This window comes from Giraffa tippelskirchi, chromosome 2 (genome assembly GCF_054371585.1).
Source record: "Giraffa tippelskirchi isolate mGirTip1 chromosome 2, T2T-mGirTip1v1.2.pri, whole genome shotgun sequence".
NCBI lineage: Eukaryota > Metazoa > Chordata > Mammalia > Artiodactyla > Giraffidae > Giraffa > Giraffa tippelskirchi.
Genome location: NC_137276.1, coordinates 93043947 through 93071019, shown reverse-complemented (window position 1 = coordinate 93071019; position 27073 = coordinate 93043947). Strand labels below are relative to the sequence as shown.

General features: G+C 44.9%; 1 protein-coding gene across 5 annotated transcripts in view; it reads left to right on the top strand.

Annotated features, from left to right (window-relative positions):
- SPSB4 (splA/ryanodine receptor domain and SOCS box containing 4) overlaps nt 1-3923 on the top strand; it is a 122629-nt gene extending 118706 nt beyond the window's left edge. For all 5 annotated transcript variants that reach the window (XM_081573993.1, XM_081573992.1, XM_081573991.1 and 2 more), the window contains one exon: nt 2452-3923. In XM_081573993.1, coding sequence (XP_081430119.1) covers nt 2452-2579 — 128 coding nt within the window. In that variant the 3' untranslated portion in view covers nt 2580-3923. The remainder of the gene's footprint in view (nt 1-2451) is intronic.
- The last annotated feature ends 23150 nt before the right edge of the window (nt 3924-27073 follow it).

Here is a 27073-nt window from a genome sequence, read left to right as displayed (position 1 = left end):
TTCCCATGTGAGTGGGTACAGTCGTGTCTGACTCTTTATGACCCCATGGACTGTAGGCTCCTCCATCCGTGGAATTCTCCAGGCAAGAATACTGGAGTGGATTGCCATTCCCTTCTCCAGGGTATCTTTGCAACTCAGAGATCGATCCCAGGTCTCCTGCATTGCAGGCACATTCTTTACTCTCTTAGCCACCAGGGAAGTCTAAAGAGCACCTGAGTTGGGACAGATAAAGAGCTTAGCACAGCACCTGGCCACACAACACACCTTCAGTAAACAGTAGCTACAATCGTATTTTATCTCTGGTGTTGCCTGGTAAGTAGCGATTTCTCATTAAATAAGGACTTAAGGTTTTTTTCTCCCTAATGTCCAATGGCACAGGCAGCAAGCACTGGTTCTGTAGGAACTAAAAGGAGACCATGGGAAGGTCAAGAGGTCAAAGATGGGACAGTTCAGGTGGAGAGGCAGGGAAAGGGGTTCACAGAGACCTAATTTTGGGGACAGTGCAAAGCTTGGATGAGAACCAGGTGGGGAAAGGGGGAGGAGAGCTGGGTGCAAGGGTGTTACTAGGGGAGAGGCCCCCTGGGTCTCCAGGGGGTTTTCAGGTGTTGGCCTAAGCATGTTGACCGTGTGACCACATAACTCTAGGAGAGTGATCTGCTTTCTAGGCCTGGGAGAGAAGGGATGTCTGGGCCTCCCTGGTCAGCCTAAAGAATTTGTATGAGGATCAAAAGAGGATACAGAGGTGAGCGCATTTAAAACCAATCCCCCACCCAGATATGCCACCCGTCAGCCTTGCCCCACATGAAGGATGGCTAGGTATGCTCTTGTGTGTGGCTCCCAATGCAGCAGTCAAGTCTGGCTTTGATTTTAAGGGTTCTTCTCATTAACTCTGCAACTCCAATAAATGAAAATGCCTATAAAATGCACTCTCAACACTCCCCTATTCTTTCCATTCCCTTGTGATATTATTCCTATCACAGCTCTTGTGTTAGTGCTTACCACCTACAGTTTTATTGTATCTTAGCATGTTATAGAATGCTTTTTAAACATCACATGTTCTATTGACAAAAGAAAAGTGCTAAGATGCAGCTACAGGCCTCTAGCATGTTCCTGTGGGCTTGGGAAAACTAGGGCTGCACAAGCCACATGAGACAGCAAATGACAGCATCCTCTTCATTCCTGATCCAGCTGAGTAGCACCATTCCCCTCTCTCCAGACCTCCCAGCCTGTCCTATCTTATACCTCTATGCTTTTACCCGTTCTCTCTGCCTAGAACACGTCCCAACTCACATCACATAAAGCTCCTATTCACCCTTCAAAACCCCACTTCAGGTATCCTTCCTTTAAAGCTTTTCAAACAATGGCCTGGCTTCTGTCCTTGTGCATGGAACAATTACTGCATGTGTTACACTCTACTACAGTTATTCATGTATTTAAACCTCCAGATGTCGAGTCTTCCTCCACTTTCAAGGCTGTCTTTGGCCTTGGCTTAGAGCTCTCTGTACTGGACTCTCGGTATCCCCAGAGTCCGATCAGAGGGCCTGGAAGAGAATAAGAGCTTCATAAGTGTGTTTGCAATGCTGCTAAGTCGCTTCAGTAGTGTCCGACTCTGTGCGACCCCATAGACGGCAGCCTATCAGGCTCCGCCATCCCTGGGATTCTCCAGGCAAGAACACTGGAGTGGGTTGCCATTTCCTTCTCCAATGCATACAAGTGAAAAGTGAAAGTGAAAGTGAAGTCGCTCAATCGTGCCCGACTCTTCGCGACCCCATGGACTGCAGCCTATCAGGCTCCTCCATCCATGGGATTCTCCAGGAAAGAGTACTGGAGTGGGGTGCCATTGCCTTCTCCAATAAACCTAGTTAAAGCTTGGTCCTATGTCCAGAGGTTCCATGGCTTATGACTTTTAGTTCATGAATTTTTTCCAGAAATAGACATTAGAAGAAAATGCATTCTTCCACTGACTATCAAAAGAGATTATGAAGAGAAGTTTGAGGGTTTAAAGACATTCCAAATAGCCCCCGCCCCACGTGTTTCTAAGAGGATATACCCTAGGTCAGCTGCTCTCACTTTTATCATGACCTGCAATGAGGAGTATTTTTTGCATTGAGACACAATGGACACCTACATTGGAAAGAGAGCTTTCATGGAACAGTATTCACCCCTTACATGCCTCTCCGTTTTTTTCTTTTCTTTCCCGTTCTTTTCTTTATCGCTGGTCACCACCCAATGAATTGATTCCATGAGTCTTTAGTCGTTGCACCCACAATTTGAAAAACATTGCTCTAAGCCTTCAGTTTCTCCTAATATGACCAGAGAAAGCTTCTCAGAGGAGCTCAGGGCCCTGAAGGGCAGCCCCGGGGCAGGCAGCCGGGACTGTGCATGGGGTGGATGGGAGAGATGTGAGGACAGGCTCTCACAAGACTCTAACCCTCCTCCCTCTCCTTGCAGCCGAGCCCCTGCCGCTGATGGACCTGTGCCGGAGATGCATCCGCCTGGCCCTGGGCCGCCAGCGCCTGCAGGACATCAGCTCCCTGCCCCTGCCTCAGTCTCTCAAGAACTATCTGCAGTACCAGTGAGCCGGGGGCAGCGGGGGCACCCACAGCCTGGGCCTGTCCCTTCTCGGTCACACAGTACATCAGGAAGGAGTCTCCCTCCCCACCCTGGTTCGCTGGGACATTCAGTTCTTTGAAAGGCCAGGACGTCTTCCCCAGACAAACACAATGTCTGTTGCCGAAAGGATTTGCTGCCTTGGAAGCCACCCTCCCAAGTCAGACACCTCTTTGGAAGCCAGGAAGAGCCCGGAGCCTGCGCCGGGTTGGAGATCCTGCCCCGCTGAGCAGGACACAGCGGCCACCGATATAGATCCGCAAGCCTGTTCCCTTATTCAAGAGAATGAATGAAACATTTGGGCAGGGGACTTTGTGTTGTGGCCCCACTGCAGACAGGGCCAGGGGAAAATTGTCCTGCTCTAGGGAAAACTTTGCCTCTGAATAATGAATGGTAAAAGCAGCTTGACACGTGCCCTTTGGGGCCCCCCCGCCCCTCCCAGAGCAGCAGGATTGTCAGGACACTTTAGGACTCTCTGCCCCTTTGAAAGACTTGTGACCCAGGGATGCCCAGCTGTGGAATTGGCGAGCAGACAAAGTGGTGTTGAGACTCGTCCCAGCTTACCTCTCTGAATGTTGTTTACCTCCCCTCTCATGCGTTCCCCTTCCCCACCCTGACCCCAGTCTCTGGATGCTCTGGGCACCTCTCTTCAGGGAAGCTGAGTCTGACAAATTCACCCCAGAGAATGAGTGTCTCCTTTATTATTGTTGTTATTTTAAGTAGCCATGCATTTTAAAAGAGGAGTGTGGTGAGGGCAGTACTTAGTCCACAGGTGCTAATGTGAGGGTTGGGGGCCTTGTGACACCCGAGGGAGTGATGTCCTTGGCTGGGGAGCCTTCATGGGGAGCTGAGGGTCTACAGGCAACTGTCCATTCAGGATGCAGCCTGGCTGCCACAAAGCTTTATTTGAGTGAATTATTTTTTTCACTTGAGGAGACTCACGTGAGTTTGCTTCTGTTTCACGTGTGTGTGTGTGTGTCTGTGTGTGTATGCACGCGCGCGTGCGTGTGTAACATGTTGTGTATTTATCAGCTTGGGGCCACGGGGCAGCCTTGTAAGTGGAAGGGTGGACATGGGGCACCTTCTCCACTGGCCTGGCCTGGCCTCCCTGGGGACCCATGCTGCGGCCGCCGCTGCCACCACCCCCACAGGGCGTCTCTTGTGTTTCCAACACTCTCTGCCCAGACCGATTTTTAACTGGAAATTGTCACAACAGTGGGACACCAGAGCCCCAGATGGCACTGCCTCCTGCCACCTTAATGTGAATTGACTGATGAATGAAGAGCGTTTCTAATAAAGTCTGTTGTTCAGTCCTTCAGCTATTTACTCACTGCTCTTTGGGGAGGGGCTAGGAGGGCATCTTCTGTCAGCCTAGCTGCCAAACTCTGAGAAGGCAGGCTTCTGCTTCCCTCTCCAGGCACGTCCCATCTCTTCTGTCTGGTTGCCCCTATGTGAGCCCAGACTAGTCATTTTACAAAGGCCTGCCCCAGCCAAGAGAACGGGCCCGGGACTAGGGGCCATATAAGGCTAACTACCATGGTGGAAAAACAGGCCAAATTATGGATGCCAGTGCTGTGATATCCGTGGGATGGCTCTTCAGGGGGCACAGGATGGAGCAGGATAAACCCGAAGGGCGAACAGTTTCAAAGTGACCCAAAAGTGGGGTTGGATGCAACTTTGGCAGGACATGCCATCAACAAGGAGCTGTGCAGATTGCTAAAGGGTGAGTGTGTGGGTCAGCCAGGCTCAGAGTTGGAAGGAGGTCAGGAGCCAGTTCAGGCTAGGGTCTAAGCCAGGACTGGTGCAGTATCCATTCAGCAGTACAGGCCATCAACACACACTCTGCCAGCCTCTGAGGACTGTGAGCTCAAGCAGATCTATCCATCCCCAGTGGAGTCATTCATGGCACAGCCTAATGAAGGAAGAGGGAGTTCATGAAGGGATCGGGGCAGATAGAGCCTGAAGGGAGGGCTTCCTGGAAGAGGCACTCCACACCTGTTTCTTAAGGGACGACAACCCTGGTAAGGACAGACCAAAAGAACCAGACATGCTGCACCCACCCCCAGGGGCCATGTCCTCCACCGCTCTGACCCCAGCCCAGGACTCAGCCTCAGGCAGGTCTGGGTTGTAGAAGCCAGGCGCCACCTCAGGCTTTGGGGTCAGGAGGCCCAGGTTTGAATCCAGATTTATATATGCCGTGATCTTGAATAACACACCACCTTCTCTACACAGTATGTGAGCTGGACCAGGTTACCGGAGGGTAAGGACCCTTTTCTCAGCTCATAGGTCCCAGTTTGAGCACCAGCTTTCCAGCTCGACTGTATCCTGCTCAGCAGTGCCCTCCCGGTTCTCACTTCACATTCTCCAGGATCACCCTCCCCAAAGAGCTCTGAGCCACTCTCTTCCAGGAAGCCCTCCTAAACCCACCCACCAAAGTCTACCTGCTCTGAGAGTCAGTTCCTTGTCTCCTGGGCTGACGATGCCTCTCCTGGCACTTAGGACCCCTGCCCAAGCACGTGAACTGGAGCCCCTCTCTGCCCTGTGACCTCATTTGCTTTCACTCCATGAGCCTTGGAATGATAGGGCCTGGGCCTGCTCCTTCCCATACAGCGCTGGGACCAAACACATGGACTCAGCAAAGGCCTGGTGGAGGGTAGAGGGGTCCCATCTGTAGTTAGGGTGCCCATGGAACCTGCAAGGAGAATCCGGGGAGGGGAGGCAGGCGGGTGGCAGGGAGGAACTCCTGGATCCTCTGGAACCTCACGCCTCTGACTCCCTGGCCATTCTGCAGGCATTGTTGGGTATTTGCATGCGCCCAGCACTGCCTGGGGACAGGAGGGAGGTGTGGGCTGTCTGATGGAGCTCACGTTTTAAGGAAAGGGTGATGGTGTCAGAGGGATAAGATGAGCTGGGCCAAGGGCACCAGAGTGGGGGGCAGAAGGATCCCATTGCTGAGGACAACCAAGGAAGGCCTCTGGAGAGATGCTGAGTTCTGGAAAAACACAAGGGAGCCAAACAAGTGATAGGGAGTGGGTGGTGGGCCCCTCTCGATGAGGGAAACTTCCGGCTGCCCCATCCTGCTCCAAGCGGGAGGTTCTGCACCGCTGTGAGCTGAGCTGAGGTCGGGAGCCCCTGTTCTGTTCTCTGCCCCAGGTTCCCATTCAGTTCGCCTGTGTATGTGCAACACACGTCCAGGCTTCCTTGTATGTTGGTACCTCCTACATACACACATGGACTTCTCTGGTGGCTTAGTAGCAAAGAATGCGCCTGCCAAGCAGGAGATGCGCATTCGATCCCTGGGTCAGGAAGATCTCCTGGAGAAGGAAATGGCAACAAACTCCATTATTCTTGCCTGGGAAATCTATGGACAGAGGAGCCTGGTGGGTTACAGTCCATGGGATTGCAAGAGTTGGACATGACTTAGTGACTGACCAACCAACCAACAAACACACACCTACACACTGACAGTCTTTCCCTGGTGGACACCCTGGCCACCTCCTTACCACCCGGGGCCAGTGTCCGTCATCACCCAGCCCCTGGCCATCTCACCCCTGGCATGTTCTCTGAGGTTCCTGACAGACGCACTTACTCAAACAGTCCTGCTAATCACTTGTTAATTGTCTGCAAAATAGCATATGGTGGGCCAGGTTGCCCACAGACCCGAGCCTGCTGAGTGCTCTCCCATCAGTCCCACCATCCTCTCTTTACCCCCAATGTCACATTCTCACTTTCTGGAGCCACCCCTCCTTCCCTTACTTTCTTCCCATCATTCATGACAGCAGTTGGTTACTTTAGCGGGGGGCTTTCTTCCACCAAGAAACAGAGGTTTCATCACTTCACGATGTCACGCCAAAATGGTAGCAGGTGGCAGGTCTCAGAGTCACATGGCGATTGATCTGTGCCAGGACAGTTGTACCCGGGACCTCAATCCAACATAAGTCACACCTGTGCCTCGAGCCTGCGCATTGCTCTCCAAGTCTGCAGTGAGGAGAGATCTCCACTTTTAATCTAAAACACAAAGAGTTGGTCTGCTGTTCCCTCTAGTCCTGGGGGCCTGGGTCCCATCCCAGTCTGCAGATGGGTTTTGTCATCCTACTTAGAGTGTGTGTGTGATTTAATGAAATTGAGCCCAACTCAGAAAAAAAATCAAGTAATTGAACAGAAAATCCAGATTTCTGACCTCTTAAAAATTAGGGAGGTGTGGTAAGACCAAGCCCACATTCCTTGCTGGTGATGCTGGCAGAGGCTGAGTAGTGACCACCCCTTGAGAAGGGGCCTCTGTTCTGTGATCCACCCCTCCCAAGACACAGGGGACCTCTCACTGCCAACCTCCCTCCTGGGCGTTAACTGTCTGAGTCGGGGTCAAGGCATCTGCATTCGCCTCTCTGGACTATCACCAGGACATACATCAGTGGGTAAACACACACACGCACACACATATACACAATCAGTCCAAGGGAGGCTTCACAAAGGGCGTCTGCTGGTTCTGGACTTGACTTTGAAATATCTCACATGCTTAGCCACTGATGTCCAAAGAGCTCACAAGCATCAAGGATCTCTGCCCAGACACCAGAGATCCCTTGAGCGTCTCTGGTTAGACAGTGAATTCCTTGAAGACCAATTCCTTGGGTCCTCCTGTTAATGAGCTGTATTATATGATTATACAAGCCTGGTTGCATGTTAGAATCCCTTGAGGAACACTGTAAAAAGTCCCAGGACCCAGGTCCTTCCCCAGACCAATTAAATCAAGACCTCTGATAGTGGCGTCCTAGCCTTGGTAGTTTTTAAAGCTCTCCAGGTAAGTCCAGTGTGCAGGCAGGATTGAGCCCACCTGGGTGAGGTGCTTGAGTCCATCATTTCAGTGAAGATATGGTGATGTTAGTGAGCATGTACAGTCTTCCCTCAGTATCCATGAGGGATTTGTTCCAGGATTCCCCGGAGATACCAAACTCCTCGGATGCTCAACTTCCTTACGGTATAAGATGGCGCATTTGCGGTTCCACATGAGCAGATTCAACCAACTGCAGATAGATCTGGTTAGTTGACTTGCAGGCTGAAGAACTCCTGAATACAAAGGGCCAGCTGTGTGTTATAGAAGAGATAAAAGTGACCCAGCCCATCCAGCATTCTCCCAGAGGGGAATATTTTGAATGGCGCTTGTCACCAATGTGATTAAGTCCAAAGCCAGGGAGTCCTTCTCCTTTTCCCTTCCTTTAGTGATGCTGACCTGGTTGTTTTCCAGAGCCTGTTCCAGAGCCTTCCTCCCTGTTTTCCAGGGAGGAAGGACCAGCAGGCTCTGCCCTGATGCCGTGATGGATTGATTCCAGCCCTACCTACCCCACCCTGTTCTGTGGGGCCCAAGGTATGTGGAGAATTTCTCAGAATGTGTTGTCATGACCCGTCAGAATAACTGAAGAATAACTAGTGTGGGACAGACTGAAAATGGTTTGGTTTTGAATGGAAGAATTTGAGATAGTGAGACCTGGCTGTAAGAACAGTGTGTTTCCTAATATTTAGAAACCTTACTTTCTTGCAAGATGACACGTTTGGCCAATAACAGTGGTGCTGCCTCCACTTTCTTGATGGATTTGAGAGTGAATAAGCCACTGACAAGCCAACTCAGCGTGGTGACAGTGTCTTCACTTGTTTGTTCTACCCAGTAAAGAGGGCTCTTTTGTATGAGGAACCCTGGATGGAGTTGCTGAGTGCCCAGCCCACCAGCCCATATGGGGGGATTCAGGCACCTGAGTCCTTTTTCTTCCAACCAGCACAGAGGCCTCGGATACACCCCTTCTAATGCCTGGGGGTTTTTCCATTCAACAGGGATAATGCGTTGATGATTTGTTGCACAGGGATGGCGTTTAAAGGAAAGAGTTGCCGTTCAGTCATCACTTTGAGTCAACAAATGGCTCTGTGTCAGGCCTTGTGCCAGACCCAAGGGGTGTCTTGCTCCTGCCACCCAGGGGCACCCCCCACACCCCAGCAGAGGGACTGAGATGCCAATGGGTGGATGCAAAGCCCAGTGTCTGCTGATGATGTGAGCAAGGGGCCCAGAGGAGAGAAGGCCCAGCAGAAGCAATGCATGGAGGTGGGAAAGGGCTCAGAGTGTGATAGGGAGCGCCCAGGTAATAGAGGATGAGCTGAGGGGGGAGCAGAGGGCAGGGGGCAGTAATGCAGGATGAAGGCTCGTAAGCCACACTCAGGAATAAGGGCTTGAAAGAGGTCGGAGTTCCAGGAAGACACAGTCAATACACTCCAAAAGGAAGCTGGGTCTTCCCTGGTGGTAGAGTGGTTAGAATCCACCTGCCAATGCAGGGGACACAGTTTCAATCCCGGGTCCGGGAAGATTCCACATGACACAGAGCAACTAAACTCACACACCATGACTACTGAGCCCGAGTTCTAGAGTCTGGGAACGGCAGCTACTGAAGTCCATGTGCTCTAGAGCCTTGCTCCACAACAAGAGAAGCCACCGCAATGAGAAGCCTGTGCATCACAACAAAGAGAAGACCCCGCTCAGCGCAACTAGAGAAAGCCCCTGCAAAGCAACGAAGACCCAACATAGCCGAAAACAAATAATTAAAAAAAAAAAAAAGGGAGGATAAAGAGAGTTAATAGAAAGGCATCACACAGAGGTGGGGCAGGGCTCGGGAAGCCAACCATTGAGAGTGAAGTACCCTGGGCTCCCATGGGTGGGTGAGGGAGATTGTTATGTCACTCAGTCTGAGTGGCTAAGAGAGGAAAGAGTAACTGGAAAGGGGAGGATCTGTAATTATAAGAGAGCCAGCCAATAGGAGCTATGGCCTTAGATGAAGGAATACTCTGTGCCAACCACAGTCTGGCAGGGAGAGAGCAAGGGCATTAATACTCTGACCCATCTCTTGTCCCTCCTCCCATCTCCATTAGTGTCTGCCCACTGGCTGAAGCCCTGAGGAGCATAGCAAACAAGGGGATCTAACTGGTCTTGTCCATAGAGGTCCTTCAGAGTAGGGCAGAGAAGGAAGAATGTGGATCTATGTGAATCAAGAGAACATTCCATAGACTTGATTCTATAGATCTGCAAAATTCTTTTTTCAAGCAAAATTGCAAAGATCCAAAAGTTCAGTGAAATAGATAAAAGCCAGTTGGTTCCAAATATATGTGTTGGGGGTGCTTGCAAAGCCCCCCTCCCCCTCCATGCTTCTCCCACCTGAACATCAAATGCTAAACAGCTGGAGCATCTCCAAGGAGCCTTAGGCTACCATCAAAATTGTATTCTTCCCAAGTATAACGCAACTGTGTAACAGGAAGCAGCAGGTGCAGGGCCTGGACTAGATTTCTTAAATGCTGTTGCAGGAGCCAAGGCAGGCTTGAAGCAGAAAAGATATTTAAGTTATGCTTTTGTACAGCCTTCCTGGCGTGTCTGTGGAAGGGAGCTTAGCAAACAGGCAAAAGTAGAGGTGGGGAAATCAAGAGAAAGTCTGTTGGTCCCAAGAACCAGGAAGACCTGAATGAAGACCTTGGGAGTAGAAGTTTGGGAAGAGAAAGCTGATGCAAAAAGCCCATGTCCATGGGCTTGATGATTGGGCGCATGCCGGAGTTAGTTGGGGTAAGGTGTGAGGACACTCGCCATCTGTCCATTCATTCATTAGAAAAATATGTATTAGGGCCTGCCATGTGCCAGGCCCTGCTGGTGGTGCAGAGGAAACTACAGTGAAGAAAATGAATAAAAACCTCCACCCTTATGCAATTTATCATCTAGTAGGAAAGGAACACAAACAAGTAAGCTGGTGATGGTGCCAAACAGGGAAGAGACATAGGGAGCAGGTGCAGAAGTTGCTATAGCCGTGTGTTTGCAGATGTCTATGGAGAAGGAAATGGCAACCCACTCCATTAGTTTTGCCTGGAGAATTCCATGGACAGAGGAGCCAGGTGGCTAAAGTCCATGGGGTCACAAAGAGTTGGACACGACTGAGTGACTAACACTTTGCAGATGTCTAACAACCAGCTCTCTGGGGAAAAATTTTAAAGCCTGATTTGAAGTGTTTGCTGTTTTCCATAGTATAAATACTCCCACCACAGCCAATTTCAAGCTCCAGTATGATGTCCCTAAATGCAAAGTTGGGAAAAGATGATCAGTGGCCAACCATTAAATATTATTTCCGCCATATAGATACTTAAATGTCAGTTACCCATAGGGCAAAGATGCATGTTTGAGTGTGCATAGTCAGTCATGTCCAACTCTGCGACCCCATGGACTATAGCCTGCCAGGCTCCTCTGCCCATGGGATTTCCCAGGCAAGAACACTGGAGTGGGTTTCCATTTCCTTCTCCAGGGGATCTTTCCAACCTAGGGATCAAATCCATATCTCCTGCATTGGCAGGCAGATTCTTTACCACTAGCACCTCTTGGGAAGCAGGACAAGGTTGATAATAATATAATTAAAAGTGATGTTTAGAGTTTTTATTACCTTTGTTTTTAATATAATTTTTCAAATTGCATGTTTATATGACTGAATTTTTAATAATGTTGTAATCAATAACCAGCTTTCAAAATTCCTGCATTTTAACCATCAGCTGTTGCAGGCTAGTATGAGCTAGTTCCAGGATGCCACCGGTCTGCTAGGATTGGAATTGCCCCAGAGCTATTCTGTGGTGCTGGAGAAGAGTCTTGAGAGTCCCTTGGACAGCAAGGAGATCAAACCAGTCAATCCTAAAGGAAATAAACCTTGAATATTCATGGAAGGACTGATGCTGAAGCTGAAGCTCCTGATGCCAAGAGCTGACTCATTGGAAAAAGACCCTGATGCTGGGAAAGATTGAAGGCAGGAGGAGAAGGGGACGACAGAGGATGAGATGGTCGGAAGGCATCACTGACTCAATGGACATGAGTTTGAGCAAACTCACAGAGATGGTGAAGGACAGGGAAGCCTGGCATGCTGCAGTCCATGGGGTCACAATGAGTTGGACATGAATTAGCAACTGAACAACAACAATGCTATTCTGGTCCACCAGGTGTGAGCACATTTTGACTGCCCTAAGATTAAAGTCTTCTCTATCCTGAAATGCCCCTCGCAGAGTGACAAGGAGAAGCTGGTTTAGAGTAGACGAGAATGAGGAAGCCACACCTGGATGAAGCCTTCCCAGCACTGACCCAGAGTCTGACCCAGGCATAACCAGAAGTTTATGTATCTGGCCACTCCTGAACAACCACCATGCACATAACGTTTCCAGAAACTACACAAAATGGAAACACAAGATCTTAAACAAAAATGCAAAGCAAATCCAAGATAAAAGGTTTATCCTGACCAAAGCTGGTTTGTCTCATGAGTTGATTTAAAAATCAAAAACTGATGCAATGCATCATATTGACCAAGTAAAAGAGAAAAACCATTATCATCTCAGATGTAAATGCGAAACATTTGCTAAAATGCCACCCCTGTTTATGATTTTAAAAGACTCAGAAAACTAGGAAAAGGAAACATGCTTAATCTAGTAAAGGAAATCTACAAAACACCTACAGCTAATATTATGTTTAATGATAAACAATTGAATGCTTTCCTTTTAGCCAACAAACAGGAAAGATTGCCAACTATTTCTTTGCAACATTATATTGGAAATCTAGGTAGTTCCATAAAACATGTACATGAAATTACAAAGTATTAAAAATTGGAAGAGAAGAAATACAACCAACGTTTGCAGATGACATCATCGTATACATGAAAACAAATCTATAGAAAACTAGAATTTATAAGAGAATTTAGAAAGGTCACTGGATTCAAGAACAATGTTTTTAAAATTGTATGTCTACATATTAGCAACAGGTAGAAAATGAAATGTTAGCAATGTCATTTATAGTAACAAAAAATAAGAAAATCTAATGAAATAGATGTAGAACCTCTACACTGGAAACTACAAAACAGTGTCAAGAGACATTGAAGAAGGGCCAAATAAGTGGAGCAACATACCATGTTCATTGAAAGATTCAATGTTACTAAGATGTCAGTTTGTCCCAAAATGACCTATAGAATCAATGCAGTCACAATAATAATTTTCTGAGTTGTGTTGTGGAAATTGACAAGTTGATTCAAAATTTACTTGGAAATGCAAAGGACATAAAATAGCTGTAAACAATCAAAAAAAAAGGAAAAGATCCTCCATACTGTTCTCCACAGTGGTTGTATCAACTTACATTCCCACCAACAGTGCAAGAAGTTTCCCTTTTCTCCACATCCTCTCCAGCATTTATTGTTTGTAGATTTTAAAATGATAGCCATTCTGACCAATGTGAGGCGACACCTCATTGTACTTTTGATTTGCATTTCTCAAATAATAAGTAATACTTTGGCCACCGGATGCGAAGAACTGACTCATTGGAAAATACCCTGATGCTGGGAAAGATTGAAGGCAGGAGGAGAAGGGGACGACAGAGGATGAGATGGTTGGATGGCATCATCAACTCCTCGATGGACATGACTTTGAGCAAGCTCCAGGAGTTGGTGATGGACAGGGCAGCCTGGCCTGCTGCAGTTCATGGTGTCGCAAAGAGTTGGACACAACAGAGTGATTGTATTGAACTGAACTGAGCAGCTTTTCATGTGTTTGTTGGCTATCTGTATATCTTCTTAAAATAGATAGCAAATGGGAATTTGCAGTGTGACACAGGGAGTTCAACCCAGTGCTCTGTGACAATCTAGAGGGCTGGGATGGGGAGGGAGATGAGAGGGGTTTCAGGAGGAAGGGGACGTAGGTATACCTGTGGCTTATTCATATTGATGTATGGCAGAAACCAACACAATATTTTAAAGCAATTATCCTCCAATTTAAAAAAATCAAAAAAAGGAAAAGAAAAGTAGGAGGACTTATAGTATCAGTTACTGAACCTCACTGTAAAGATATAGAAATCAGGATCATATGATTTGTATAAGGATAAACAAATAGACCAATGAATAGAAAAGAATAGACCATTCAGTGGGGGGGAAAATGGTCTTTCCAACAAATGTTGCTGGGTCAATTGCATATCCTTGTGAAAAAACACACATCTTCCCTCTATCTCACGTCATAGACAAAAAATTCAGTTAAAAGTGATTATAGACCTAAACATGAAATGTAAAGCAACAACAACAAAAATTCTAGAAGAAAACATCTTCATGTCCTTGGGGTAAGCAAGACTTCTTCAGCAGAATACACAATGCAGTAATCATAAAGAAAAAGTCACACATATAGATCGTTATTAAAATTAATAACTTCTTCATCAAAAGACATATTAGAAAGTAAAAGTGCAAGGACATAGCCTGAGAGAAAATGATTACCATATATATAACTGACCAAGAGAGCATTACTATTCCTAACAGCCCCAAACTGGAAACAACCCAAATGTCCATCAACAGGAAAAGAGATAAATATGTGGAGGCAATATTCATACAATGGAAAAATACATAATGATGTTTTTGAAGAGGAATGGACCAGTACTATACATAGCATGGATGAATCTCATAACAATGTTGACTAAAAAACACAAAAGAATACATAATTCCACCTAGGTGAGTTCAAGAACAGGCAAAAGTGAGCTCTGATTGTAGGAGTCAGAAGAGTGTTACTTAGGAGGGGGCTTTGTTATTGATCTTGGGGATACACATGAGGGAGCTGGCTGGGGTCCTAGAAAGGTTCCACGTTTGTATCTAGGTGATGGTGACGTGAATACATAAGGCTGTAGAAATTCATCAAGCTATATGGTTAGGATTCCTGTACTTCTTTTATGTATAGCATACCTAAATTCAACAAAAAAAGAAAGCGGGGAAGAAGCAGTATCAATAATATTTCTGTTTTCCAAGTTATTTCTTTCCCACTAAAAATATTTTGGATTCAATGCAGTATTTCCCTTGGCAGCAACCAGTAGAGCTATTGCATCTGAGAAGGTGGATGGTTCCACAGTAGGGGAAAAGAAAAAGGCAAGAAAAGAAAGAAAATCGGGTGGAGAGATTTTTGAAGGTTTTGAAGAACAAAGAACCCCATTGTGAAAACATCTCCAGGGATGAAGATGAAGACATCTCTGATGTCTTGGAAGCACTCATGGGAACACAGCATCTGTTGGGTTTACTTCCCATATCAAGTAGCCTCCTGTAAAGCAAGTGTGGATGCCCGTAAGAGTCTGATTGCCCACAGGGGACATGTTCTGTAGCCCACAGGGGACATGTTCTAGAATTTCATATTTCCATCTAAAAATGCACATTCCTTTCCTGGATAACAGTCATGTACAACAGCTCCCGGGATTTTCACAGGGAGTCTAATAGAATATCACTGCCCACTAGCTACAGAAAAAGCAAGTTGTTGTTGTTGTTGTTTTCTGTAAACAGAGAAGATAAGCCCTTTTTTTTCTTAAGAAAAATCTCTTGACAAGTTGATCAATGTGTGGGCAGTCCTACATTCCTTCCCAACCCCTCCAAGATTTTCTGATGAAGTTGCCAGGACTGGTTCTGAATTACTAGAAATTTGAAACAGAGACTGAAAATAACGTGATTTGTGCAGAAATACAAACAAATATTTCCAGATAAAATAGCCTGATGTTGGGGCTAGAGGCATAGGGAGTGAGTGGGGATCTGTAGATGAAATAAGATAGGCGATGAGTTGAAAAATTTTGAAGCTAAGTAATGGGAACATGAGAGTTTATTATACTGTTCATTCTACTCATTGTTTAAAATTGTCCGTAATAATAATAATAAACGGATTCTCTGCAGGTGGGTTGATATGGAAAGATGGATATTTACATCTGAGCATGTGAGTTAATAATTAGTGAGATCCTGATTTTTGAAATCAACTTGCCATTTCTAACCAATCTTTAAAAATGAAAATAAAATTCCCTCATTTGATCTCCAGATCACCAATAATTTCCCATCATCAGTGTTGTCTTCACTAACTGGACTCTAAACTTGGAGTTTAATAGCTTGTTGTTTTCTTTTTTTGGATCACTAATGAACATGTTTGATTTTTATGTGCTTTTTTAAAAATCTAGTTTCTTTAATTTAAGATAATTATTTTATGAAGTGTCCATATTTTTATGCACTGCAGTAGTTCATTCCTTTTTACTGCTGAGTAGTGTACACAACAATTTGTTTATCAGTTGGCCATTGATGGATGTTTGAGTTGCTTCTAGATTGGGGCTATTACAAACAAAGCTGCTCTGAATATTCATGTGTGGGCATGTGCTTCCTTTTCTTTTGGGTAAATATCAAAGAGTAAAATGCTGGATCATATGGAAGCTGTATGTTTAACTTTTAAAGAAATTGCCACATTGTTTGTTATGTCATTTTACTTTCCCAGTGTGTGAGAGTTCTACTTCCTTCCCATCCTTGATAAGATCAGCTTTTCTTTTTTTTAATAAGTTTAGGTATGAAGTGATATTTCACTGAGTTTTTCATTTCCGGATACTTAATGGCTGATGCCGTTAAGTATCTTTTCATATGTTTATTTACCATCCATATGTCTTCTTTTTGGAAATGTCTGTTAAATCTTTTGCTCATTTTTAATTGGCTTTGTTTGGTTTTTATTATTAAATTTTGAGAGTTCTTTACATATTCTAGATCGGATATCCTTTTTCATATGTATGTTTTATTTTCTCCCAGTGTGTAGACTGTCTTTTCATTCTCTTAGTAGGGTCCTTTAAGAGCAGACATCTTTAACTTCAATGAAATCCAGATCATTCATTTGTTCTGTCATACGCTGTGATTTTGGTGGGGTTTTTTGGCTACCCTGGGTCTTCGCCAAGGTACATGGGGCTCTTCCTTGCTCTGCATGGGCTTTCTCTAGTTGTGGCAAGCGGGGGTATTCTCTATTCGCAATGTGTGGGCTCTCGGGCGTGTGTGGGCTAAGTAGCTGCGGCTTGCAGGCTTTAGAGCATGGGCTCTGTAGTTGTGGCATACCGGCTTAGTTGCTCCATGGTCCGTGGGATCTTAGTTCCCTGACCAGAGATTGAAATTGTGTCCCCCACACCAGCAGATGGACCCATAACCACTGGATTATCAGGGAAGTCCCTTTTTGGTGTCTTATTAAAGAAATTTTTGCTTTACCCCAGCTCACAAGATTTTCTCCTTTGTTTTCTTCAAGCAGTTTTATAGTTTTAGGTTTTGTGTTTAGATTTTGGTTCACTTTGAGTTAATTTTTTTGTATTCTGTAAGATGTTGATCAAAGTCTTCCTACTGTATGGTGCTTAGTGCTTAGTTGCTCAGGCATGTCTGACCCTTTGCAACCCTTTGGACTGTAGCCTGCCAGGCTCCTCTGTCCATGGGATTTTTCAGGCAAAAATACTGGAGTGGGTTACCATTTCCTGCTCCAGGGGATCTTCCTGAACCAGGGATTGAACCTGCATCTCCTGTGTCTCCTGCATTGTAGGAGAATTCTTTACCCACTGAGCCACTGGGGATACCTAAAGGTCCCAGCACCGTTTGTTAAAAAGACTATTCTTCACCTAATTGCCTTTGCATATTTGTGAAAATTCAGTAGTCTCTATATGTGTGGAATTTTTCTGGACTCTATTCTGTTCTACTGATCTACTTGTCTATTTTGATGCCAATATTACACAGTCTTGACTACTGCAGCTTTATAATGTCATGAAACCAGTTAGTATTAGTCCTCCAACTTTGTCCTTTATGAAATTTATTTTGACTATCCTAGGTTTTCTGTATTTACACACAAATTTTAGAATCAGCTTGTCAATTTCTCCCAAAAAGAAAATTTTCTTGGATTTTAATAGGGATTGCATTGAATCTATACATCAATGTGGGAAGAATGGCTTTCTTAACAATATTGAGCTTTGCAATTCACGAAAAACATATATCTCTCTTTTCAGGTTTTCTTTAATTTCTCTCAAAAGTGATTAGTAGTTTTAGCAGATAAGTCTTGCACAGATTCTGTTAGATTCACCTCTTTTGTTGTTGTTCATTTGCTAAGTCGTGTCCAACTTAGAGTTTCACCTCTAAGTATTTAATATGTGTTTAATATTTGTTGATGCTGTTAATACATTTTTTAGAAGAGTGGATATATGTATAACAGGTTCACTTTGCTGTAACCTGAAACTAACACACACTGTAAATCAACTATACTTCAATAAAAATTTTAAAAAATATTTCCTACTTTGGTCATTGGTTGTTAGTATATAGAAATACAACTGGTTTGTGTTTGTTTGTGTTCTTGTATCCTGCAGCACTGCTACACTCACTTATTAGTTCCAATGTCTTTTTTGTAAATTTCATCAGATTTTCTACATGCAGCTGGATATGTGGCCTGCAAATAAGGACAGCTCTACTTCATTATCAGTCTGAATGCCTTTATTTCTTTTCCTTGCCTATTTCATTGGCTAACCCCACCAGCACAACATTGAATAGAAGTAGTGAGAGCAGACATTCTGGTTTTGTTCCTGATTTTATGTATTCAGTCTTCCTCTTTAGCTAAGATGTTATCTCTAGTCTTTTCATAAATGTCCTTTAACAATTTGAAGAAGTTTCCATTAGAAGAAACTGCTATTTGCTGTGAGTTTTTATCTAGAGTGGATGTTGGATTTTATCAAGTGTTTTTCTCCATATTTGAGATGATTATATGGTGTTTCTTTTTTAGTTCATTAATTTCATTGATCCGTTGACACACATTAAACTGACCTTATTCCTGGGATAAACTCACAAGTGATGTATAACCCCTTTTACACATTATTGGATTTGATTTGCTAACATTTTATTTTAAATTTTTGCATCAGTTTAGTGACATATAGTCTGTAGCTTTCTTTCCTTGTAATGTCTTTTGTCTGTATTTAGTGTCAGGGTAATACTGACTTCTTAGAATAAGTTAGAAAGGATTCTCTCATTTTGTAGAAAAATTTGTGTAGAATTGATATAATTTCTTACTTAAATGTTACATAGAATTCATCAGTGAAGTCATCTATCCCGGGATTTTTCTACTTGGCTAAAAAAAGCAAGACTCAACTTTTTACTGCTTAAAAGAAATACTTTTTTTTTTTTAATACTAGCTCTTGTCCCATCTGTTCTGTGCTCCTTTTATTCATTTTCTGTCTTCTCTTGGATGAACCGAGTATTGGTTAGGGCTTCCCACGTGGCTCAGTGGGTAAAGAATCCGGCTACAATGCAGGAGACACAGGAGATGTGAGTTTGATCCTTGGGTCAAGAAGATCCCCTGGAATAGTGCATGGCAACCCACTCCATTATTCTTGCCTGGAGAATCGCATGGATAGAGGAGCCTGGCAGGCTAAGCCCATGGGATCACAAAGAGTCGGACATGACTGAAGCAACTGAGCACACGTGAGTATTATTTATGCTTCATTTTATCGCCTTTGTTGACTTATAAACTATAGCTCTTTGTTTTGTTCATGGTTGCTTTAAGGTTTATACCTCTTTACCTTCTCATGTTATACCTTCAAGTGATGTTTTACTACTATTCATATTGTATAAGAACCTTATAATCTATGCTTTCATTTCATCCATCATAGCCTTTTGCTTTTGCTGTCGTATATTTTACTTTTATGTATAACCCCTACAAGCCATTGTGGGTTGTTGTTGTTGTTGCTGTTGTTGTTATTTAGACAGTCAATAATCCTTTCAATGAAATTTAAAGAAGTAAAAAAAAAATCTTATATACTTACCCTTTTAGTTACCATTTCCAGTTTTCTTCATAAAGGTACATATCTGCATGTCTGAATTAGGGTTGCAGATTTTCATACTGACCATCAGTAGCAAATACCTCTTCTATCTTCCTTCTTTCCATTGTTTATTACTTTGGAAACTTTGACCATCTTGGGGCTTCTTTCATCTGTGGTGTGTCATATCTCTCTCTGATTGTTGTAAGATCACCATCTTCCAACTATGCTTTGGAATGTTCCAGAAAGACAGCCCATTCTCCCCTCTGTATGAAGAAAACTGTCCTACAAGCCTGCTGGTGAAATAAATAAGTGGAGTTTAATAACTTGGTGCAAATGAACTGAAATCCAAACAGAAGTTCAAGGGAATCATGAATGCCAAGGAAATTTCTCTTTCTTGAAGATAGACCTTTCTGTGATTTCCACAGGTCAGAGAGAAGTCAGAAGCCTAAAGAAACTTGCAGGGATATTTGCAACCTAGTTCCTGACAAGTTGGAAAGATGAACACAAGATCCTTCCCCCTCATTGCTTTGCTCATAGTAAACACTCAATAAATACTCACTCACTTCTTTAATTACACAGAGGAATAAAAAATTACTATTGGCCCTCATACACTTGAGTTTAGTGTTCTTCCTTCCATATTTCAGTACTTTAAATCTTATTAGAAGACTTTCCTGGTGGTCCAGTGGTTAAGAATCCACATGCCAATACAGGAGACAGGTTTGATCTCTGGGGGAAGATCCCACATGGCTCAGAGCAACTTAGCGTGCAGGCCACAGCCACTGAGCCAGCGTGCTCTAGAGCCCATGCTCCACAACAAGAGAAGCCACTGAAATGAGAAGCCCACAGACCACAACAAGAAAGTAGCCCCTGCTTGCTGCAACTAGAGAAAGCCGGCATGCTGCAACAAAGACAAGAGCAGCCAAAAATAAAAATAAATAATTTTTTTAAATAATAAATTTTAAAAAATCTCATTGGTTGTTAAGAGATTGTAGACTTTGATCGTAAATGAGAGATGTAATGGACAACTGTCATTCTTTCTGTCTGTTTAGCTTCCCAGGTGGTGCTAGTGGTAAAGAATCCACTTGCAATGCAGGAGACACAGATGAGGGTCAGGAAGCCCTGGAGGAGGGCATAGCAACCCACTCCAGTAGTCTTGCCTGGAGAACCCCATGGACAGAGGAGCCTGGCAGGTTACAGTCCATGGGGTCACAAAGAGTCCGACACCACTGAAGTGACTTAACATACACGCAACCCTTTGAAACTGAGTTTGGGGACCCCCCCTACTAGAGGGGTTAGGCAGGATGGACTAGGGGATCTTCCTTTCCCAGCTTCTTTTGCAGCCAGAGACCATCCTAAACCCCACTCTGTTGGTCAGACACCCCATGCCATCCTGTGGTTCTGAAGTTCATGATGTGAAGAAACAGGTCCCCAGGGGATCAACTCAGCAAGGGTGGCAGTAGTGGGTGGGGGAGTGGGGCAGCTCAGGCAGCAGCATGTAGGGCCCCACAGTTCTGCTTCTCAGAGTGATCCAGGCATTATTCCTGACCTGAAGCCACCTTGACTTGTTTTCTGACTCATCTGGAACTCCTGTGAGTTATATAAATATAGGTTTATTTATTTGGCTGTGCTGGGTCTTAGTTACGGCACACGGGATTAACTTTAGTTGCAAGATGCGAACTCTTAGTTGCAGCATGTGGGATCTCTTTCCTTGCCCAGGAATTAAACCCAGGTCCCCCTGTCTTGGGAGCTCAGAGTCTCAGGCAGTGGACCACCTGCGAAGTCCCTTCTGTGAGCTATTTAATTTTCCCTAAACTTTGCTACAGGGACAGCAGCACAGGTATCACCTGAGAGATTGTCAGAAATGCAGACTCTCAGGCCTCACCACAAACCTACTGAATCTAAGTGTGCATTTTAACAAGAACTCCAGTGGCCTAAATTTGCATTAAAGTTATGAAACTAACAAATTTCTCAACTCCTCCATTAATGGTTTCCATGATTTGTGATTAAGAATCCGCTGATGGGGGTGCACATTATTGATGCCCCCCGTGTCTTTATACATATATTGAGAAGAATGGACTAGATGATTTCTAAGGCTCTTCCCATCATGACCTTCTGGATTCTTTGAATTTTAAAAGCCTCTCCCTAAGGGGCTCACTCACTTTCAGCCCTGCCAATCCCTTTTCTACCTAAATCTCAATCTTGTTGCTTCCCAAAAAGTACAGCTATTTATCTTGACATGTGTACAGTGCAAGCAGGCATCCTTATACCAGGCACCACAGTTATGGTTCAGTCTTGTTTTTCCTGTTTGCTCGCAAAGTGCTTCATTTGGATCTAAGGTGACAAAAAGTTCTTAGAATTGACACAAAAAGCATGATCCATAAAAGGAAAAAATGGTAACTTGGATTTACATAAAATTTAAAACCTTTGCTCCTTGGAAGACTCTGTAGGGAAGATAAAAAGACAAGCTACAGGATGAGAGAAATATTTGCAAACCACATATTCAACAAGACTAGTAGTATTTATAATAGAATATATAAAGAACCCTCAAAGCTCAACAGTTAAAAGAAAAAAAATACAATTCAGTTAGAAAATGGGCAAAAGACATGAACAAACATTTCATTCATATACAAATGGAAAATAAGCATGTGAAAAGGTGTTCAACATCACTAGCCACTAGGGAAGTACAAATGAAAACCGAAATAAAATATCACTGCACACCTATCAGAATGGGTAAAATAAAAATTAGGGACAACACCACTGGTGGGGATGTGGAGAAAAGGGAACACCTGTGCACTGTTGCTTGCATGCTAAGTCGCTTCAGTAGGGTCCAACTCTTTGCGACGCTATGGACTGTAGCCCGCCAGGCTCCTCTGTCCATGGGATTCTCCAGGCCAGAATACTGGAGTGGGTAGCCATTTCCTTCTCCAGGGAATCTTCCCACCCAGAGATCAAACCTGTGTCTCTTAAATCTCCTGCATTGGCAAGCAGGTTCTTTACCCCTAGAGTCAGCATGTGCAGTTAGTAGAATGTAAATTGCTGTAGCCATCGTGGAACACAGTGTGAAGATTCCTCAAAAAATTAAAAAGTGAAAGCAATCCAGATGTCCTTCAACAAAGGAGTGGTTAAACAATCCGTGTCACATTCACACCTTGGAATACTACTCAGCCATAAAAAGGAATGGACTATTGATCCATGTGACAACCTGGATGAATCTCCAGAGAATGTTGCGGAGTGAAAAAAACCATTCCAAAGGTTACACACTGTTTGATTTCACTTGTATAGCACTCTTGAGAGGACAAAATTATAGAAATAGAGAACAGATGAATGGTTTCCAGGATTAAAGAGACAGGTGGTGGAAGGGAATTAGTGTAGCTAAAAGTCACAGCAGCACAGGTCCTGGGAATGGTATTCGCTATCTTCACTATATCAATGTCAGTCTCCTGTTTGTGACCTTGTACCATCATTCTACAAAACATCACCATTGGGGGGACCTGGGTAAAGGGTACTCAGGACCTCTCTGTATTATTTCTTACAACTGCATGTGAATCTCTAAATATCTCAAAATAAAGTGCTTCTTTAAAGTGTCCAATTTAAAGACTAATATCTGATCATAATACTTACAGGGAACCACAGTGACCCGACCTTTGTTTATGTCTCCAGCTCCTGTCCTGAACCTTCCAACTTGCCCTTCCTGCTCCACAGAAATGCTTGTGTTCCCTGCCCTCCCCTGCTGACTCTACCACTTCACTCTTCACCCCTGCAGCTGAGGCCCCACCTGCTTCTGGAAGTTTCCCCCATCCCCCCATGCTTCTGGTGGAATCGTGGATGTGTTTCAGACCCTGATTTCTTAAAGACACCTCTTCCATCACCCAAGGCTTAGAATTATTATCTTAGGGCTGGCCTGAGGCATGTGCATGTAAATAAATGTGGGGGTTCCTTCGATAGTTAAACAATATCTGTTTCATGTGTTTTAGGTGGATATACTCTGGGTGTTTGTGGGTTGTTTTTTTTTTAAGAATTTTTAAAAGATATTTTATTTGGTTATCTCTTTGTTGGGCTGTGCCAGGTCTTAGTTGTGGCATGCAGGGTGTTTCAGTTGCAGTATGTGGGATCTAGTTCCCTGACCAGGGATGGAACCCAGGTCCTCTGCACTGGGAGCGTGGGGTCTAGGTCACTGGACCAGCAGGGAAGTCCCCACTCTGGGTGTTTTTAATTTTCCTTCCTGTGTGCCATGTGCCTGCACCTAAGTGAGACCACAGTGCCTTCAGTCAGCTGTGAACATCTGAGTTACCGTTACCATGTTTTCAATGTATTCACTGAGATCTTCATCATAGATATAGATAGATAGCTCAGTGGTTTGCCGTCCCACACACACACTGGCCTGCCCTTTCCTATGGCTTTGCTGCACTGATGTTTTGGGAAAGGTCAGGCGACAACTTCCATCAGGCACAGTTGCCCCAAACTTTGGATTCCCCAAGTGACACATCTGCCTGTGTCAGGTGTGACTTCCTCCTACCCTTTCTTGAACCTGTCTCCAGCTGTGCTATCTCTCAAAGCAACAGGCTGCCTTTGGGGAACAGGATGTCCTACTCGGTTTTAAAGTTCTCATGAGTGTCTAGACTTTGTCATAAGATCCAAGTCCAGGGACTTCCCTGGTAGTCCAGTGGTTAAGAATCCATCATCCAGTATGGGGGATGCAGGTTCGATCCCTGGTCAGGGAACTAAGATCCCACATGCTGAGGAGGCAATAAGCCCATGCATCACAGCAAAAGAGCCCATATGCCCAATGAAAACTGATGCAGCCAAAAATAAAAATAAATATTAAAAAAATCCAAGTCCTATTCTTCATCTTCTCCATGATTTGACACACTCTGTTAGTCTTTAAAGATGAAAAGGCAGTTTTGGGGAGTTCCTGTCATTTAAAAATCACTCTCTGCTCTGTGTTCCAGCCTCTTGATGCTATTCACTTGCTGCAGAAAAGACTTTCCATTGCATCCCTGCTGGACACACAGGATTTTAGTATAAGGGCTCACCCTTCAGGCTTCTCCTCCTTACTGATTTCAAAACTTTATTCACTCCAACCACTGAAATTTACATCTGTTCCACAACACTTAAGGGCAACAGTCTCTGTGACAGTCAGCCCTTGATATCATGGATCTGAAAATTCAACTAACTGAGAATAGCAAACATTCAGGAAAAAATATATTCCAGAATGTTTCTAAAGCAACTCTTGGACTTGCCACATGCTAGCAACTATTTACATTCTATTTATAAGTATTTTCATAGCTTTTACATTGAACTTGAAACTATTTACATAGCATTTATGTTGTATTAGATAGTATAAGTAATCTAGAGATGATTTAAGTACACAGAAGAATGTGCAGTAGGTTATATGCAAACATTATGCCATCTTATCAATACATAAAGGACTTGAGCATCCCTAGATATTGGTATCTGTAGAGGGCCCTGGAAACAATCCCCCCTGCCCACCACCTCAACCCAGACACTGAGAGACAACTGTACTTTCTTTTCTTTTAACTCAACTCAAGTTTAATCTGGCTTTCAGCCCCAACTTGGTGGGAGAGTGAGAAGCCCAACATAACTCATGTTTGGGGATACCCTCTGTTTTCCAGGGTCATGCAAGAAGCCAGTGGGATTTACACAGTGCTAAAAACTTGAGGAAACATCTCTGGTCTTCAGGTCCTCACAGCCACCACTGAGATTCTCATGGTCCATGTTATCCATTTAAAATGGGTGAGGTCACCTCCTCCTGCCTGGCTTGGGCACAGCATTTGCTCACTGCTGCTCCCCAGAGTCACATATACTAAGGCCCCCTCCCTGATATCTGTGTGCCTTCCCTCGGGACTGCTGGCCTGAAAGTGAGGTGTCATCCTCACCTTGCATGCACTCACCACAACTGGCTTCCTCTCCATCCCCTGAAGTCAACCACACCCAGACTCCAGCCTCTACTTGTCCCCTTCATGGAGAGCCACGCTTAACCTCCTCCACGTGGCTCTGTCCATCTGGTTCTGGGTCAGTGGAGGTACTCTGCTCCTCACCCTAGTACTCACCTTTCTGGGGAAGCCAACAGCATCTTCCTACAAAGCCCCTGAGACTCTGCCCAAGGGCTTCTCAAGGTGCAGGAGAGTGTGGGATGCAGGAGAGTGTGGGGTCCAGGGTGCAGGCCAGAAGTGCTCAGATGCTAACGCCCTTGGAGCAACTTCAACCAATGATGAATAGCACTTGGCAGATAAAAGTCCACCAGCCCCTGAAGAAACAGTGCTGTGTCTCCCACCATCTCCCAGGTGTCTGGGGGTGGGGGTAATTGATTTCCCTCCGATTGCTGCTTCACTCCTCAAACTGTAACTCTGGGGATTGCCTTCCAGACTGTTCCAAATCCTTGTTCTTGGGGCCTGCTTCTGGGGACCCTGACTGAAGACTCCTGGAAGTTTCTATTCTGGGCTCTGAAACCCCAAAACATTGACATCTCCAGAGGTAAGAAGCCCAGGCCCTGTCTGCCCTTATCTGTTCAGAGAGGCAAGATAAGAGAGAAAAATGACCTTCTCCTTCTTCAGAGGGTCTCCTGCTGCAGAAAGGATACGAGAAATGAACAACCAATCCATTTTCCTGCCATAGAACACTCACTCACTGAATGTCCAGCCTGATCCCCCCCCCCCACCATGGGGGGACAAAGAAGAAAAGTAAGACAGTGTGGATGACCCAGACCTCAGAAGGGCATTTACATGTGTGGAGTGGGAATGGATACTTGGGGAGCACTTCATCTGCATGTGTCTTATACTCACTGCCCCTGGTATTTATTGGGACTCACAGGAATGCTATGATGTGCTCAAGCTGAAGGTCCCCCTGTCCCACCTTGGGAGGATCAGGCATTGGCCAGCAGAGCCTACTGTGCTGATACAGGGTCTCTGGGCCACTAGGAGAGAACACTGACCACAGCGGGACTTAATTTGACAGGACCAAAGGTGGCTTCTCTGCCTTGGCTGAGTTTGTTTGTCTTTTTAATATTCATTTATTTATTTTTATTTGGCTGCACTGGATCTCAGTCGCTGCAGGCCAGATCTTTGATCTTCCTTGTGGCATGCAGAATCTTTAGTTGCAGCATGTGAACTCTTAGCTGCAGCTTGTGGGATCTAGTTCCCTGATTGGGGATCAAACTTGGGCCCCCTGCACTGGAAGCGCAGAGTCTAGCCACTAGACCACCACTGAAGTCCATTGGCTGAGCTTTATAAAACCACATACTCTAGCCCCACTTAGCCCTTCTAAGGAAGGTATGGTTCAGAGAAGATAAAAATGACCACTCACAGGACAAGTCAATAAAGTGCAGGGAACATCTGATTCACTGCCCACCTGAGTGACCCAGGAGTTGTAGGGGTCACACACAACAGGATTGGTAGACATCATTCTGTAATCCCTGGTGGCTCAGATGATAAAGAATCCGCCTGCAGTGTGGGAGACCTGGGTTCGATCCCTGAGTTGGGAAGATCCCTTGGAGGAAGAAATGGCAACCCACTCCAGTATTCTTGCCTGGAGAATTCCATGGACAGAGGAGCCTGGTGGGCTACAGTCTATGGCAGGTTGCAAAGAGTCAGACATGATTGAATGACTTTCACTTTCATTCTGTAATCAGGTCAGCAAGGGTCAAAGTCACTGAGTTTGGGGACTCAGAGTCTTCTCGGTGCCACTATTGGTGGCTGTCCCCTTATCTTGGCCTCCCTGCCTGTTTCTTGTATAAGAGAGCCTGGCGGGGCTGGAAGTCTCTGCTGGGACAAAGTGTAGGCTGTGTTTGGTTGAGCAACTTCTCAAAGACACAGTCTGTGTGGA